This window comes from Pecten maximus, unplaced genomic scaffold (assembly GCF_902652985.1).
Source record: "Pecten maximus unplaced genomic scaffold, xPecMax1.1, whole genome shotgun sequence".
Classification (NCBI taxonomy): Eukaryota; Metazoa; Mollusca; class Bivalvia; order Pectinida; family Pectinidae; genus Pecten; species Pecten maximus.
In genome coordinates this window covers 1-16,709 of record NW_022979270.1, presented here as the reverse complement: position 1 = coordinate 16,709, position 16,709 = coordinate 1, and the positions used below count along the sequence as shown (strand labels likewise).

Here is a 16,709-nt window from a genome sequence, read left to right as displayed (position 1 = left end):
ACGTACGCCGCTAAAGAGTTAGAAATGTCTCTCCAGTTTGTATTGGTATAATGAAAACGGTTTAGTATGATCGAGGTTAAGGGATAGCAAGTTTCTGGTATACTTCGTCCTTCCATTTCCCTCGTCCATGCCTATTTCCCTCTCAATACCCATTTCCCTCGTCCGTGCTATTTCCCTCGTTCATACCTATTTCCCTCTCAATGCTCATTTCCCTCGTTCACACCATTTTCCTCGTCCATGCCCATTTCCTCGTCCATGCCTATTTCCCTCGTCCATGCACTTGTTTCCTCTCCGTGCCTATTTCCCTCATCTTTGCCGATCGACAATGCCTACCATATGAGGAGCGGAGACAAAGGTAAAGATAGGAGTCTATGGACTACCACATCTACATTCAGGATAATTATAAACAAGAAATATCTTTAAAAAAGATAAACGGCATAGTTTTAATGCTGGTGGTTATAATGTAAAACTACTGGTGAAATAAATTAACGAACTACATTGTACTTAATAAATGCGCAGTTTCAGCACGGATAACAAAATTATATCAGTTTGAATCATTTTTGGTGATAATAAGACTGCAAATGTGTCATTTGAATAGATGCATCCACTTATTCAGTTCCAGTTCTTTCCAGTTATGTTTCTGTGCTGTCCCAATGTTCACAGCTAATCCCTATTTCCAGCTTGACCACTCGATTTAGTTGGGAATCCCCCTCTAAATTTAGCGCGGAAATTATTTTTAAATCATTACGGGACTGTTTTGAAACCGTGGCAACACAAACACACGATAGTTTACATGGCGATATCTATATTCCATCTGGGTTAGTTGGATAACGATATTATACAGTGGTTTAAATGTTAAATAACGCGTTCTGTATACATTACGGCACACATATTTATGTGTAAATAAGTGTAAACACTGTTTGTACTGGTACCGAGTTTGTGTTAATATTACCGAGTTTGTGTTAATTTTACCAAGTTTGTGTTAATATTACAGAGTTTGTGTAAATATTATCGAGACTGTCGTGACCTAATATCAAACAATCAAGCAGAATACGAGCGGCGTCCGTATTACTGCTGTTTTCATGTTTGAACTGTTACAATCTATTGTACTGCTTCCCAAGTTTAATTCTAGGATTGTGTTTGACCCATTTTCCTATTATTCTATTCATTGCGGAAGCTGTTATCGTTTCAACCGCAGTCGATTTACATTGGAAGCCATTTTTGTTTCCATGTGTTTTAGTTTGTTGTGCGCATGCGTTTATCGTATATGTCACAAAATTTGCATATTCAGAGTGATAACCTTTTAATAATTGATAATTGATGTTTTTATGTACATACATCATCAAATTCGTATGGTTATTGTTCAGAAGGTTATTTTTTAAAAAGATATACCAAATAATATGATAAAAAATACAAAATAAAGATTGGTTTATCGTGAGGTCCCTTTAACTTTGTTTCGTTTTTAACTGTATATCTGCATTTTGCATTAACCGCTACATTGACCAATCACATACTTCATCTTGACCAGTAACGCCACCTGTCGCGTCATATCCGGGGCCAAAACAAAATTAGACGGCTATGCCGAAAAAGTGACAGTTAAGGGAGCTCCAGGCAGCCGCACGATATAATGTCTAGTGTCTTACTTGATTTGTCCATTCACTATACAATTTAGTTTGTCCAATATACACTGCTATTACGCAATGCCCGCCAAGTGTGCAATGTATTGATTTTTATATGTACTGACGAGCTTTGAAACTCAAAATTAATAACATTCGGTAAAAATGACACCCCCCTGTAACTAATTCTCAAATATCACTCCTAAACGAGCAATGCTAAGAAAACTATTTTCGATCAGAACAGTATAAGTAATTTGGATTGAACTGCCAGAACATGTAGTGTCAGCAATAAATACTAATTCTTTAAAACATAAGTTGGACAACCACTGGAAAAATTAAGAACTTTATTTCAATTATACAGCTACAGTCAGAACATAGAGAACAATATGGCATATAATATATTGATTTATTATGTATCTTTATTGTGAGTCTGATATAAAGGACTTTATGTAATTATCTATATCTGTCAACTTTCAGAAATTGAAATGTGGGAGAAAGTGCGCGAACGACATTTTCGACCCTTCAGCTGACTTGTATATATGTACATGTATATGAATTCATTATTGTTCAAGAGTGGAATATTGGTGCAGTGCACAGTGATGAATGTATTTGTTTTGGTATTTAAATTATCTATTTTTTTGGGAGAGTGTAAAAATGTCTGAGGAAACTTAGCCAAGTTTTTGTCCAAGCAGAGATCAGCTCTAAATTCTATCAAAAGAAAAGTACCAGTACTGCAATGAACCAGTGTATGAGAAATACACTGAAAATTTCATACTTTTCTCTCTAAAATTTCAGCTTCATTTTGCTGTTAAAATTGATCTAATCAATCAAATATTTTTGTTTGATGTGTAATTATGTTTTGTTGGTAATGAAATTTTTGATGAACAGAAATTTGTTTAGCTCGCCATCATCAAATAGCCCTGTGTCTGTGGTCGGTCCATAAACAATCCCTTTTATTGCTATTTCTTAAAAAAAGTACTGGAAATTTTTTTCTCTGACTTGTATATATTGTATCGCGTCGCTCATTATTAAAATTATAGTCTATTGGATAGTATTTTAACATAAAACAAGGACACAACAGTCTCTTAATGATTATAAAGTTTATTTAAAGGTAGATAATATCAAGGCAACACATCAAGAAATACTTGAGCTTATCAATGTATCATACCAATTCTAGATGAATGTCATTCAATAAATAATATTTCAATTTCTACTCAAGTTGGACTCAATGAAACTACCAAACTTAATCTGTTTCATTTGCTCATGAATTTGACCAGATTAACACTGATCAGTGCGTATGAATACATGGTTAAAATCCTTCCGCGAAACAATTTCACTTTTTCTACATTGTTGTTACAAACATGGAATAATTATTAAAATTATCAAATTTATAATGTATTCTTGTATTCTATGAAAGACCAGATATGCTAAATACTTCTATTTTGACAAATTAATGCTGTTTTTAATCCTAATATTGCGGACTATTTTACTCGACCGACTAGACATGCACAATCCGGAACTCCTCGGGCTTTTCCCCAATTGGACTTGCACAAGCTTCCAGACATTAATATCTAGACCGACTTTTTTATTCGAAAAAAAACCAATTGAAATATAAGGATTGAATCTTGATTTGGTCGATTTCATGGGATCATGAATTGAGTTGCTCTTGAGACGAATTCAACATGAACTGCTTCGCAGTTCATTAAATTTGTCTCAAGAGCAACTCAATTCATGACCCCATGAAATCGACCAAATCAAGATTCAATCCTTAAATGAGATTCACATACTAATCAAACTTTAAATAAACTTAATTATGTGTTTCTAAAAACCTTTCTTTAATATGATCCATTATCTCTTTAACTATTGTTGTTCTTTCGAATTCTTACTAAACATGTAATATTTCCTATCATATAATTATTACTCATATCATATATATACACGTCTCTGTCTCTATGGAATAATGGTGTAAATAGAGTGTCTACACACATTCCATTACGTTCATTTTTTTTACCAAAAATATTGCGAAGTTTACAAAACACCCCAGAAAACTACAACTATTCATTCCTACAGATACAGAGCATAGCTTGGTCGTTTTTATATTGTGTCGTTTTTATAATTCACGGAGGAATAATTATATCTTCGATCATCTATGTTTGTTCTTTTAAAATAAACTCGGTTGAACAGATTGATTTGATTTTTATATCGTTATTTTTTGGGTTGAATAGGTCATTATGGTTGAACCATTCTGGAAGCCAGAGACCTATATTTAGTATAGGCCTAAAGGTCTATCTCTGATCACAGGTGCCTGCATGACTTTTTATATGCACTCTTATATATTAAGGCAGGCACCTGTGGCTGCATAACCCCTAGCTTGTTCTTCTTTGGCGGGGTAAGCATCGACAATAAACATTAAAAGCCGCATAATTAACGTTAAACACGAATAGCCGCATCTTATGACATAACGTACGTACTTCTCCGGGTAGGCATATGCATATATACGTACCTGGCTGTATTTAGTATAGCCTATAGGCCTACCGGGTATACCCTGTTAATGCCAGAGGTGTTCCGACTGCAGATTAACTTCCCTCGCTGGCCTTGTAGATGAAATATACCAGGAGGAATCGAGACCAAGGTAATTAAGATACACAGTGACACATTATCAGGTTGGGAAAACGACCAACTTGTATATTAGCGGTTAAAAACAATACCGAACAGATGCTTCTCAGTAGGCCTATAGGAAAAGTCCGTGTGAATTCTTCGTCGTTTTCCAATTCCATCAAAAATGACGATTACATCACAGGGCATGTCATTCTCGATGTCGGCATGACGTCACAGTCACGTGACAATTCTTCGCAACAAATCCGCCATATTTGTTTGGGGGTAAGCTGGGGAAATTGTTGCTAAATTACGTACGTCCCATTTTCATCTGCCATATTTTTGAGTCAAGCTATGATATTTCTTAATCATGTCGTTCGGATATCAAGAAGAGTTACCCCCAGATGCTAAGGGACGGTATATTGAAAAATTGCATATTATTGGTGAAGATATCTGCCCCTACAAGGTCCCCGCTGACACCTGGATCAATGACCCGAAGCAATGGCCGCCATTACAGTACAACGATGTTTACAGTTACCTCATCAAATTTCCTCGTGAGTATTTAACCACTGCTAATAAATAGTCAATATATAATCACAGATATACCCTGGGGCACCTGCTTAACAAAAGGACACGCGAATAAGGCTGTATTAGTAGTTATTTCCTCTGTTTTAACATGTTTATTTTGGAAGGTATGAATTCTATTTTTGGCACACAAAGCAAACAGTGACACACGAACCGTGACACTACACCTTCCACAGGTGAATAAATATAGCACGCCGGCAGCAATATGAATCAAAGCACCGGTACAAAGTTAAATAATTGACACATTGGTTTCTGGATTCAGTTTAATAAATGACATTGGCCTACCTAGCTCAAGCACAATAATTATAAAATTCAGTCGGTTTAACGGTTCATATATAACTATATTATGACACAGTGTATAAATTTAAAGATATCAACTACTTATTATGTCAAAATGAAATATTATGCATGTTGTTTCCTAGTCTACATGTTGGGCCATTTTCCACTTTATCTAATCTTGATAGCCCCTCCGGGATCCCTCCAAGTATATAAATAAATGTTAAAAGTCAATACACATGCAATAAAAAATAAAATACATTTGTATACAGATTATACTGTATGTGATAGTTACAATATTTATGTCTCCAAAATTGAGTGTTTTTCCTACTTCCAGTACTGTGCATATATATAGTTTATAAGTGTAGCAGGCCAGGTTTTAATTGTAAATACCGTACATAGTTGTGTGGTCGCCTTCTACTTCCGGCTAGGGGGAATTTCCCTTTAGCTCAGTTGGAAGAGTGGCGGACCAGTAAGCCGAGGGTCACGGGTTTGATCCCAGCTGGCTGCACACTACTACTCCTTGAACTTTTACATAATTATAAATATAACTTCAATTTGTACCTGCTCTCAAAAAATCATGGAACAGGAATTTGAATCCCTCACAAACATATATATACTTTGGCCTTAACATTATTTCATTTCTATTAGCAAAACACTTCTAATTATATTTTACCCAAGTTCATGTAAAGATTTTTAACACATACATATGTTGAAATAGAAATAATATATAGAAAAAATATTCATACTTTAGAATTTATAATTACATGTTCATTGGTCCTCAAGGTCTTCATTTTAAATATGCAAAATGCCTCAAGCTCTATGACACATTCATTAGGTTCTTAAATGGTTAGAAAATTATATCACTAGTGTTGTTAATTTTTGTTTTGCTTTATTTAACAGGTGTATATTCATCAGAGGCTATGGAAAACTACAGATCCCTTGATGCCCATGTGTTCTTCGTATCTGGATGGGTGCAGACAGTTTTTCATAGAAAGACAACCTGTGGACATGTGATTGCAAAGGCAGATGTGAAACCATCATGGAGAGTGACAGACGAGCCTCATCACCCTTGGGTTGCTTTAAAGAGAAATGGACCAGTTATCACTGCCCATTGCGACTGTATGGCTGGGTAAGTAATCTGTGTACGTCCCATCGTAAATTTGTTTTATGACTAATTAGAGATGGATCAGAGGGCAAGTTTTAAAAAAGTTGAAGTCTTTTAAATTACATAAGTGTTGTTTATACTTAAACTCAATGAGTTGTCTTAATGAATTAAAATAATTCAATATCTGGTATATTAAAATTAATAAAATGGCAAATATGCCATGCCTACTTATACGTACAGGATTCTTGACCAAATAACTGTGTTAAAAAATGATCATATTGCATTATTCAGTAACTTAACAACATTGAAGATATTTAAGGCCATAATGGAAACGTGTAGAAAATTTACCAATAAATTGTGAAGAAATGAGACTGAATGATAAATTATATCCATAAAATGTGAAACATAATGCCTATTATTTATTTTCCATGATTCGGCTATGTCATTTATCATTTTTTTTAGCTTGTTATTTGATGTTTATTTTGTTTTTAAATTTTGTAGACTCGGAGAGACCTGTTCTCACATTGGCGCCCTGTTGTTCAAGATGGAAGCAGCGGTCCGTTTCGGATATACAAGGTCCACCTGCACCGATGAATCGTGTCTATGGAACCAGTGTTTCACCAAGGATGTGCAGCCAGCACCAATATCGGACATTAAGTTTTATAAACAGGCAGCTAAGGATAGACTTACTAATAAGAAATTTAAGACTCAACCTACACCATCAACAGAGGAAGAGCAACAGACATTTTTAGAGTCTTTAAGTAGCCTGGAGGAAAATTTAGTTGGACTTAGTGCCTTCAAGGAGTATGCGGGGCCTTTTGTTGGACTAGGACCAAAACTGGTAAAAGATAAACTACCACCCTCTTTGAGGAACATGTTTAATGAAAGAAACAATATGATGTCAGATGAAGACTTTTTGCAGTTATCTGAGAAAACCATTGAAAATTTCAAAATAACAGTTGATGAAGTAAAGAAGGTGGAGGACATTACTAGGAGCCAATCAAGTTCCTTAGCCTGGCACCATCAGAGATCTGGCCGCATCACTGCCTCAGTTGCAGGGGAGGTACTGCATACTTCAACATCAAATCCGTCACTTTCCCTCTTGAAGAAGATATGCATTCCCAACACGTCATCACCAAATGTACCTTCATTGAATTGGGGAAAGCAGCATGAAGAAGATGCTTATAAACTGTATCAGTTTCTGATGGAAGTGGAAGACAGCGGTGAGCTAGATATTATTCCAAAAGGAGAGATCTTTTTGAAAGACATATCTCATAAGCATGTGAACTTAAACGTGGCAAAGGCAGGATTTTGTATTTCTTTCAGTAAACCTTTCCTTGGGGCTTCACCAGATGGCCATGTGTTTTGTGAGTGTTGTGGGAAAGGCCTTCTGGAAATTAAATGTCCATACAACATGAGACAAACAACATTGATGGAGGCTTTAAAGGACAAAACTTTCTGTCTGGATGCAGACACATTCAGTGTGAAGAGAAACCACAAGTACTTTGCACAAGTACAGCTACAGATGTACGCTTGTGATGGTCAATACACAGATTTTGTGGTATGGAGCCCCAACGATTGTGTAATTAGCCGTATTCGAAGGGACGATGCCTTTATCGACGAAATGGTTGAAAGTCTTGAACAGTTTTGGAAGTGTGTGGTTTTACCAGAGTTGTTGACCAGAAAGATTGAAAACAGCAATGTAAACAAGTCTGGCAACATAACTGGATACATAGTTCAGAAAGATGCTGACAAAACATTCTGTTTATGTAAAACCACGAAGGACAATGCAGACATGGTTGGATGTGATAGATGTGATGACTGGTTTCATCCAGCGTGCTTGAAGTTAAAGAGACTACCCAAATCCAAAACATGGTACTGTCCTAAATGTAGACAGCAAAAGAAAAAACAGAAATTGTGACATTCTGACATAATGTGAAAGGTTTTGCTATGTATTCCCAGGGATTTCGGGTGTATCTTGTGAACTATGAAGTGACTTCGATATGTAGTGTCTAGTGTTAATGTATATTTGGCAAAATCAATAATGCTTTCCTGTAAAAAAGTGATGGAAAGTGAAATTTTCTCTTTTATTTCACAATTACTGATGATGATATGCCAGAACATTTTGTGTTTTATACTTGTTATTACTTTTAATTTGCAATCATGATCTCAGATATAGACCTATTCAAATAAGATCAACTGCATGATCAATATAACAAAAGATTCAAAATATTTCTTATGACTTTGATTCACAGTTCTGTTTATATATATTGCTAGGAGGTTGTGTATTATACTTGTTATTACTATTAATTTATGATCATGATCTCATATGTATAACAAAAAAATTGAAATAACTCTTTCGATTTTGATTCAAAGATATGTGGTGTATAGGTTGTGCAATGTTGTGAATACAGAATAGTACTAGACCCAAATGAATTATATATAAATGCCCATGGATAATATATTTATAATGTATGAGAATTGTGCGTTAGGCTGTGCAAGATCGTGATAGTAGTACTAGATATTCATATATATATATAGTGTTGCAATATGTTTTAAGTTGCAGAATATGTTCTTCAATTTGTTGGATTTATTTTTTTGATGTTAATATATAAAAGATGAATGATGAAAGAATCATTTGAATTTTAAAAAGTCTTTTTTTTTCTGTTCCTTCTATGTATGCGTGTGTACAATAATGTTTTAAAGGGACATTTTGCCCAGGATACCAATACAGTTAAAGTTCACATTTGTTTTTTTACTTTTCTAGCATTTAAATTCTAAACTAGGGCAAAAATTCTCTTTATAATTATATAATTGACATGCGCACCAGGTTATCTATATAGTCCAATTAAGTCCTCTTTTCTTTGCGGACCATCATGATCACCCCTCATAGGACAGGTATGGAATTAAGTATTTATATATATACACGTGTGTGAATTTGGACTTGTCATTGTTTTCTCCGATTTAAGTTATATCCATCAAATGTCTGGTGGATGAATCCCAACACACATAAAACAACTATATTAGCTAATTCCCATGTGTTGATACATTCTATACACTTGGCATATGGGTCCCTTTTATTTATAATGTCTTCTCGTGATAATTTTACTAGATGAAAGAAGCAAACACTGATGATAAAGAATAGTAACTCAAGAATAAAGAATTACTTTAAATTTATTTTACATACCAGTGACAAAACTGTTGTTAATTACAAGATAGTTGACGGTTTTGCAAAATTTTTTTGAAATTGTTGATCAATAATACAATATAAGATTTTGAAACAATATTTATTTGTAAAAGCTTAAGCATCCTATAGACTTTGTATCCTGGCAAAAATTAACTTCAAAGACATTCTCCTGATTATTTCAAAAATATCCATAGAATTTGAAATATTCCAACATGTACAACTAAATAGTATCATACAGTTATAAAATACCTCAGCCTTTGTACACAATGCCTTGACCTAGATTGGTTAATGCAGCACAAACAGTTATCAGTTTATCACAACTAGATTCAGCAGACTCCAAACTTTCATCTTTCAAACTCTGAACACATCTAACTGGCATGGTTCCCTTTAGTATGGTAAACCTGTTCTTCATTAGTCCTATAACTCGTTCAATGTGAATTCTCACAGAAGATATCTTCCTAGATGTTTCGACCTCTGAAGCTGGCAATTGTTTTTTTCCTTTCGTGAAAGCTGGTGTTATAAGTTCAGCTGAACATTTTGTTGCAAAGTCCTCGGCTAGCGTAAAACCACGATCTGCTAAAATTTGATCACCTGGCAAATGATATTTTGGATCTATAAAATTTGAGTCGCGCACAATCTGTACATCTGAAACACGACCTCCCCACGCTTTAGACAAGAAGTTTATAGAACCTAGCGGACTGCAAGAGATAAACACTTTCACTGTAGTATGTCTCTTGTAGCTACTGAAACACTGTGCTCTTGCCAATAAATTTCTAGGTGCCTCCATGAAAATTTCAAAACAATCAATAATTGAAGTTAAGCGTGGAAATTTCTCCTTAAACACAGGTGGGATAGTTTTAAAAATGATTTCCCTGTCTTGCCATTTCACAAGAAAACCTAATTTGGCATGCATCAAGTCAATCCACTTCCAGAAGTAATCCAACACAGTTGTTTTTGGAATTCCTTTCACATGAGCAAGGAAATCAAAAGATAAGTTGTGTCGTAGTTTGATAAGAGTTAAGAATAACTGTTCCTTCAATGGTAGATTGTTGTTTGTTGCATTCATGAAAGTACTAAGAAAAAGGAAAATTTTCAAAAATGCTCCCCAGCTTATACCAATCATGTTTTTGCAAGCATCATCATTTCCTGCCACACTTTCTGAAGACAGGGAAGAAGCACTTAAGAGTTTCTCAAGAGATTTCACCTGGTCAAGTGCCTGATCCCGCTCATGCCTCAAGTTGGAAATCTCTGCGTACAGCATTTCTCTCTCTGATGGCTCCATTGCTCGTTGCATTGGGGTTTCAAATTCCGAAACATTAAAATCAACACTCTCTTCCAGACACATTGAGGATTCAAATGTCACATGTTCTTCATCATCCTTGTTTGTTGGTTCATCAATATGATCTGGTTCAGTTACAACATGATCTGGTTCAGTTATCTTTCCATCCTCCTCGTTGTTTTCAGACTCAGGGATGGGTAGGTTGTTCAGTTTAAGCCTCTTTCTCACATGTGATGTAGCTAAATATAGAGGAAAAAACATTACATACTTTGTAGATACACAATATACTGTCTCAGAACACTGGAAAGTCTCGCTGAATTTATAAAGAAATACTAAGAATTATTTCCATTCCATATTATTGGTTTCACTGTGATTCTCAATATTTTTTTCTTTATAAATACTCACTTAATGATTTTGAGTTGTAATAATACAATATGAATATAACTAGGGAAGTAATCTGTACTGCATGTATTTATGCAACAAATCAATAGTTATTCTATTGATAGGTACATGTAATTTATTACACACCTGAACTTGTATTAGCTGATCTCTTCATGACCCTTTGATAGCGATCCATCTTTCCTGTAGACTTTGATGATGTTGCATCAGAGACTCTGTTTTCATTGTGAGGAAAAACAGAAGGCACATAATCAGGGTGCCGAGGATCATTTACCTTCTCACCTGAAATTTAAAAAATACAGTTATGGAATGATTTCAAACAACCAAAGCACAAGAAACTTGATTGTAATGGGATTAATTTTCAGATGCCACTTATAATAGTTTGTAAACTTACTGTATAGTTTCAAGAATTAAAAGAAGTCTTCCAAAACGGTGACAGCGAGGTTGGTATTCAACCTTGTATTAAACAGTTAAATGATTCAGCCATTTATCTCCTGACCATCAGTGGTACAGCTAAAAATTATATAATTTATTTTGAATTTTGTTATTAAATGACGAGTTGTGCAATACTACTTGTAATAACACCGTACCGGAAACGATCGCGAGTAGACATGCTGTGCAGAAAACATTCTGTCTACTGTAGACTGGCATTGAGTTAAGGTTTTATCACTTCATTTAGAGATACGTAAATATATCAATATATGATATTGCCGATATAATGTACGCCGTTGCATAATTACGTGTGTATAAAGGAGATGATAGTATTAATTCAAAAATATACTCACCAGAAATGAAATGTGCCGAGCATACGTAACAATGTGCTGATGGTGGAGACCAAACTTTGCCATTATTTATCGTTCCGTCTGCGTTTAAAAACGCTCTGTTGATGGCTGACAACCATCTAGATCGTCGGAGTTTATCGGACGGTATAATGAAGAACTTGAAATTCGGGTTCTTCTTCTTGTTTGCAGTGCATCCCGACACACAACAGCTTTTCGGCATCTTCAACCGCGTTACCCCACTTTACCCCCAAACAAATATGGCGGTTTCGTTTCCGGGTTCAGTCACGTGACAAGTACCCGGATGACCGACTTCGAGAATAGGTATTTCTGACTATTTTTTGTAATATAAAACTAAACATGCCCCTGTGATTACATTGGCAATCTGTTGGCGAAAGGGCTATAACTTTAACTATGTATACAGCGATTTATATATATTATTAAGATAAAATGCAAAACATGGATAAGGAAGTATAATTCTTTTATTTTCATTACAGAATGGCAGGAACAGTACCTTTGGCAAGTGATAATGTCATTCCAGAGACCAAAGATGATAGGATGGAAAATCAAGTTCATGAGGGGATGGTAAACTCCAGCCCACAACGTGAGGGAGAGGTGGTAAACTCCAGTCCACAACCTGATGGAGGGGTGGTAGAGCCCTGCCCACAACGTGAGGGAATGGTGGTAGAGTCCTGCCCACAACCACATGAGGGAATGGATCAAGACCATAGACACGATACGACAAATCTGGAAAGGTTTGATTTTTGGACGATACCCATAGCTGGAACTGCAACCAACAACACAACCACTTCCATAACCGGAATTTCGCAAAGTACCAACCTAGTTGATGACCCGCCAGAGAACACAGTTTGTTTGGAAGAAGCAGACAATTCTGTACATCCAAATCCTACCAGTGATGTTCCTAATGATCCAGCCAGCAGCATTGCTTTTGAAACAAAGATGTCTTCTTGTCAAAGCAGTGATAGGAATGATATAGAATGGCGCTTTGTAGGCTTGATTATATTGATGGCTTTATATTCTGTAAAGCTGCAAGACGGTTTACATCAAGTTCCCTCTAATGATTTACAAGATCCCTGGAGAAGGTGTGCAACGATGGCTGATAGTACCACAAATCATCAGAATCTATCTTCTGTGGACCCGCCATTAATGCTTATGAAATTACCACGAACTGACTTCATAATACAAGAGGAGGGCATCAGACGAGGAGCTGATGTCCAGTTCACCAATGATACACTGAGATGTGAGGCTCGGCCATGTCCAGACGAGGAAGCAGTATTGCTCTCAGATATCTTCCAGCCAACTTCTGTGAATGGAACAAACAATGAGGAAAGCTACATAAATATTATGTTGAGGCAAGAAAGAAGTCATTCTCAGAATCATCCCAATGTTATCCCTATCAGCGATCACAATTATACGACCAGCTCGACTGACATGGGTCCAGATAGCGATGAAGCAACATCATCAGAGGGTGAGGAACTGCAGTCAAACATTACAACCCGACCACCTGAAAGCCGACCTCAAGGTAAAAACAATTTGACAAGTTTCACATGTATTGGTAAAGTTTCCTTCTAGTGCAGTGTTTTGATATTAGTAATAATTTATTCGTCAATCTTTGTAGGTGTTCCTCATGGTGGAAGGCTAGATCCATTGACACGGTTAAACAACACATGCAACTTGGACCAGTTAGTTAACGGCCAGTACCTTATATGCCTGTTCCGACCCATTCGAAATCTGTTGGAAGACAGAGCACAAAGATTCCCTGAAACATATGGAGTAAGTCATGTTTTCTTTAATTACCAATTATTTTTTTATAACAATGCCACTGTTTCCTACTGCTGTTCATTTCCATTTCATACAGTGTTTGTATCTATTAGAGTACATACAATTTATACATGTATGCAATGAATTGATGTTATTTTTTCTATTTAAAATTTCTCTCTCATTTTTAGCTCACCTGCCCAAAGGGCAAATGAGCTTATGCCGTGGTGCGGCGTCCGTCGTCTGGCCGGCCGTCCGATGTCAACTTTTTCATTCAAACGACTTCGTCTCAATAACCAAGAGGCCCAGAGACTTGATATTGGGCCTGTAGCATGCTGGGGTGAAGGGCTACAAACTTTGTTCAAATAATTGACCTTGACCTTCATTCAAGGTCACATGGGTCATATAGGCTATAGTCTTCAAACAACTTCTTCTCAATAACCAATAGGCCCTGGGACTTGATATTGGGCCTGTAGCATGCTGGGGTGAAGGGCTACAAATTTTGTTCAAATAAATGACCTTCACCGTCATTCAGGGTCACATGGGTCAAATAGACTATAATCTTCAAACACCTTCTTCTCAATAACCAAGAGACACAGGGACTTGAAATTGGGCCTGTAGCATGCTGGAGTGAACGGCTACCAAGTTTGTTTAAAAAATGACCTTGACCTTCATTCAAAGTCACGTAGGTCAAAAAGGCTATAATCTACAAACGACTTCTTCTCAATAACTAAGATGCCCAGGGACTTGATATTTTGCCTGTAGCATGCTGGTGTGAAGGGCTACCAAGTTTGTTCAAATAAATGACCTTGACCTTCGTTCAAGGTCACGTGGGTCAAATAGGCCTTAATCTTCAAACGACTTCTTCTTGATAACCAAGAGGTCCAGGGATTTGATATTGGGCCTGTAGCATGCTGGGGTGAAGGGCTACCAGGTTTGTTCAAATAAATGACCTTGACCTTCTTTCAAAGTCACATGGGTGAAATAGGCTAAAAGACTTCTCAAACACCAAGAGGCTCAGGTACTTGAGGTTTGGCCTGTCTGTAGCATGCTGGGGTGTAGGCTACCAAGTTTGTTCAAATAATAACCTACATTCAAGGTCACGGGGTTGAAATATTTTAAAATCTTGCCATAGCCAAGTGTCACCAAGACCTGATATTAGGCCAATAGTATGCTGGAATGAAGAATTATAATATTTATTGACATGAATAAACCTAGCTTACTCTGTTATTTGAATAAATTGGTTATCAGCATAGTATCTGTAGAAATGATCCCAGTCAACTGCAAATTTGCTGTAGAGTCAGGTGAGGGATACAGGCCCATTGGGCCTCTTGTATAAGTTACGATTGTGAGTGATGTACCAAGGGGTTTATTGAGCTCTTTTAATGAATGGTTTCAGTCTAGTTTTCCTATGATATTTATCTGTACATCAATATCCAGTAGCGCATTATAATGTGTCAGACTATGTTTTGTTTAAGTTTGTGGAGAAATTTTGGTACGAATAATAATTAATTCAGAAATGATTTGCATTGTTTTGCCTACAGCATCTCTGGCACGCTCTGCGTCTGTGTGAGGCAGGGCAATTTGCAGCAGCAAAATTCTACCTGGCGCCCTTGTACGACATGTACAGTGCAGAAGGAACTAGGGTGATGCCACTCATTGAGGGACAGCTGCGACATTTCTTTTCGACTTCATGCCAAAAGTGTGGATATTGTCATGATGGCGTGCCTATAGCAGATATCTGTCTAAACGAATATAATCGGTAAGTCTAATGATCATAATCTCTGCAGAGACATCTAGACAAAGTTTTGAACATGATATTATGAGTTACTCATACGTACATTAGCCATTGAAGATCAGAACTAAATCTATCTTAATATGTCACATTATGTGTGCTAGTGGGGGCTTGTCTTTGTAAAATAAATGTACACTATGTATATATCTTATAGTATATAGTAGCGGTGTGCTACTGGGTGGGTTTGTTTTTGTAAAATTGTACATCTTTTAGTAGCTGTGTTCTACTGGCCGGGGAGGGGGGGGTCTTAATGTAAAATAGTACCAAACACATTCAATTGTTCAACTTGGGTGTTTTTCACAGCACCCTAAAACAACAAATAACAACTGAAAAATGCCATAGACAATTATACAGAATTTTATTCTACTAAATGCAAAAGCTTAATGTAAAATTTACAATCAAACAGCTTTACAATCGTTTTCAAAATATATATGCTGGAAGTACATATATGTACGACTCACCGGCACTTGTAAATGCAGACATATATTGCAAAAAAAACAAAATTGCTAGAAAGAAAAAGTATCATACCTTGGCCTTAAAAAAAATTAAGCATGGGATCGTAATACAACAATTTACTCGTCTACAACATAACATTTTCATAAAAAAAAATATAATCATGTCCCACAAGTACCTCTGCTAGCTGTCTCTGAAAAGATAAGAATATTTTGCCAAAGTGTCCATTATTCATTATATACCTTCCAATTCTTGTCAAGAAGTCCTTCCCTTTGTCCGTTGTCTGCCAACCATCTGTCCACTTACATTCTATCTTTGTTTTTACTACATACAAAATGTATACTTCTTGAGAAGTATTGGAGGGTTTAAGTCTTCTGACCAAAACGGTCAAGTTGACCTATAGCCATTGTGCTTTGTCTGTTGTTGTCATCTGTCAGTAAACTTTTCACATTTCAAGCTTCTTCTAAAGTTCACCTGTGGGATTCAGCTCAGCCTTACCTGAAATGATCCTGGGTTCATTCTGACCAAATGTTGTTATTTTTTGGGTCAATCTGAAATCCAAGATGGCCACCTTGGCCAGCAGTGTTGGAGCTTTTTTAGAATCAGTTGACCATTAAGACTCCTGGGACTCACATTCTCAAACTTCATACCTAGGTTAATCCACTTCATCTCTATTTGTGCTCGTTTTAATTTTTAGTCTTATCCAGAAAACATAATAGCCAATAGGTGGCCATCTGCTCTGTAAAACAAGATGGCCGACAGAAGAGCGGTTCTAAATTTAGACAGTTGAAGACTGGTATTGCTATTTCTTGTTCACAGAAAGTTATATTTAGATCTCTCCAAGATTTCATGCTATAG

At 36.3% G+C, this 16,709-nt stretch overlaps 3 protein-coding genes across 3 annotated transcripts; 2 read left to right on the top strand and 1 right to left on the bottom strand.

The window, feature by feature from the left end:
- Nucleotides 1-3,987: 3,987 nt before the first annotated feature.
- On the top strand, nt 3,988-15,365 carry LOC117318422 (the record flags this gene model as incomplete). Its single annotated transcript, XM_033873411.1, is given in 4 exon segments — nt 3,988-4,248; nt 12,322-13,367; nt 13,464-13,618; nt 15,148-15,365. Coding segments are annotated over 3 exon segments (1,418 nt in total), but the record flags the coding sequence as incomplete, so codon positions are not given.
- Nucleotides 4,438-8,832, top strand: LOC117318423. Its single transcript, XM_033873412.1, has 3 exons — nt 4,438-4,765; nt 5,976-6,204; nt 6,682-8,832. Exons 1-3 carry the CDS (start codon nt 4,582-4,584, stop codon nt 8,099-8,101), a joined length of 1,833 nt encoding a protein of 610 aa, XP_033729303.1. The 5' UTR covers nt 4,438-4,581; the 3' UTR covers nt 8,102-8,832.
- On the bottom strand, nt 9,337-12,131 carry LOC117318424. Its single transcript, XM_033873413.1, has 3 exons — nt 11,831-12,131; nt 11,175-11,327; nt 9,337-10,885 (listed from the first exon to the last, which is right to left on the bottom strand). Exons 1-3 carry the CDS (start codon nt 12,045-12,047, stop codon nt 9,618-9,620), a joined length of 1,638 nt encoding a protein of 545 aa, XP_033729304.1. The 5' UTR covers nt 12,048-12,131; the 3' UTR covers nt 9,337-9,617.
- Nucleotides 15,366-16,709: the final 1,344 nt, after the last annotated feature.

Excerpts from the sequence above, each read along its gene's own strand:
- LOC117318423 (XM_033873412.1), top strand. The coding sequence starts at position 4,582 with ATGTCGTTCGGATATCAAGAAGAGTTACCCCCAGATGCTAAGGGACGG. Across the intron at positions 4,766-5,975 it reads TTACCTCATCAAATTTCCTC|GTGTATATTCATCAGAGGCT; the intron begins GTGAGTATTTAA and ends TTTATTTAACAG. Across the intron at positions 6,205-6,681 it reads CATTGCGACTGTATGGCTGG|ACTCGGAGAGACCTGTTCTC; the intron begins GTAAGTAATCTG and ends TAAATTTTGTAG.
- LOC117318424 (XM_033873413.1), bottom strand. The coding sequence starts at position 12,047 with ATGCCGAAAAGCTGTTGTGTGTCGGGATGCACTGCAAACAAGAAGAAG. Across the intron at positions 11,328-11,830 it reads CTCGGCACATTTCATTTCTG|GTGAGAAGGTAAATGATCCT; the intron begins GTGAGTATATTT and ends TTTAAATTTCAG. Across the intron at positions 10,886-11,174 it reads ATCAGCTAATACAAGTTCAG|CTACATCACATGTGAGAAAG; the intron begins GTGTGTAATAAA and ends CTCTATATTTAG.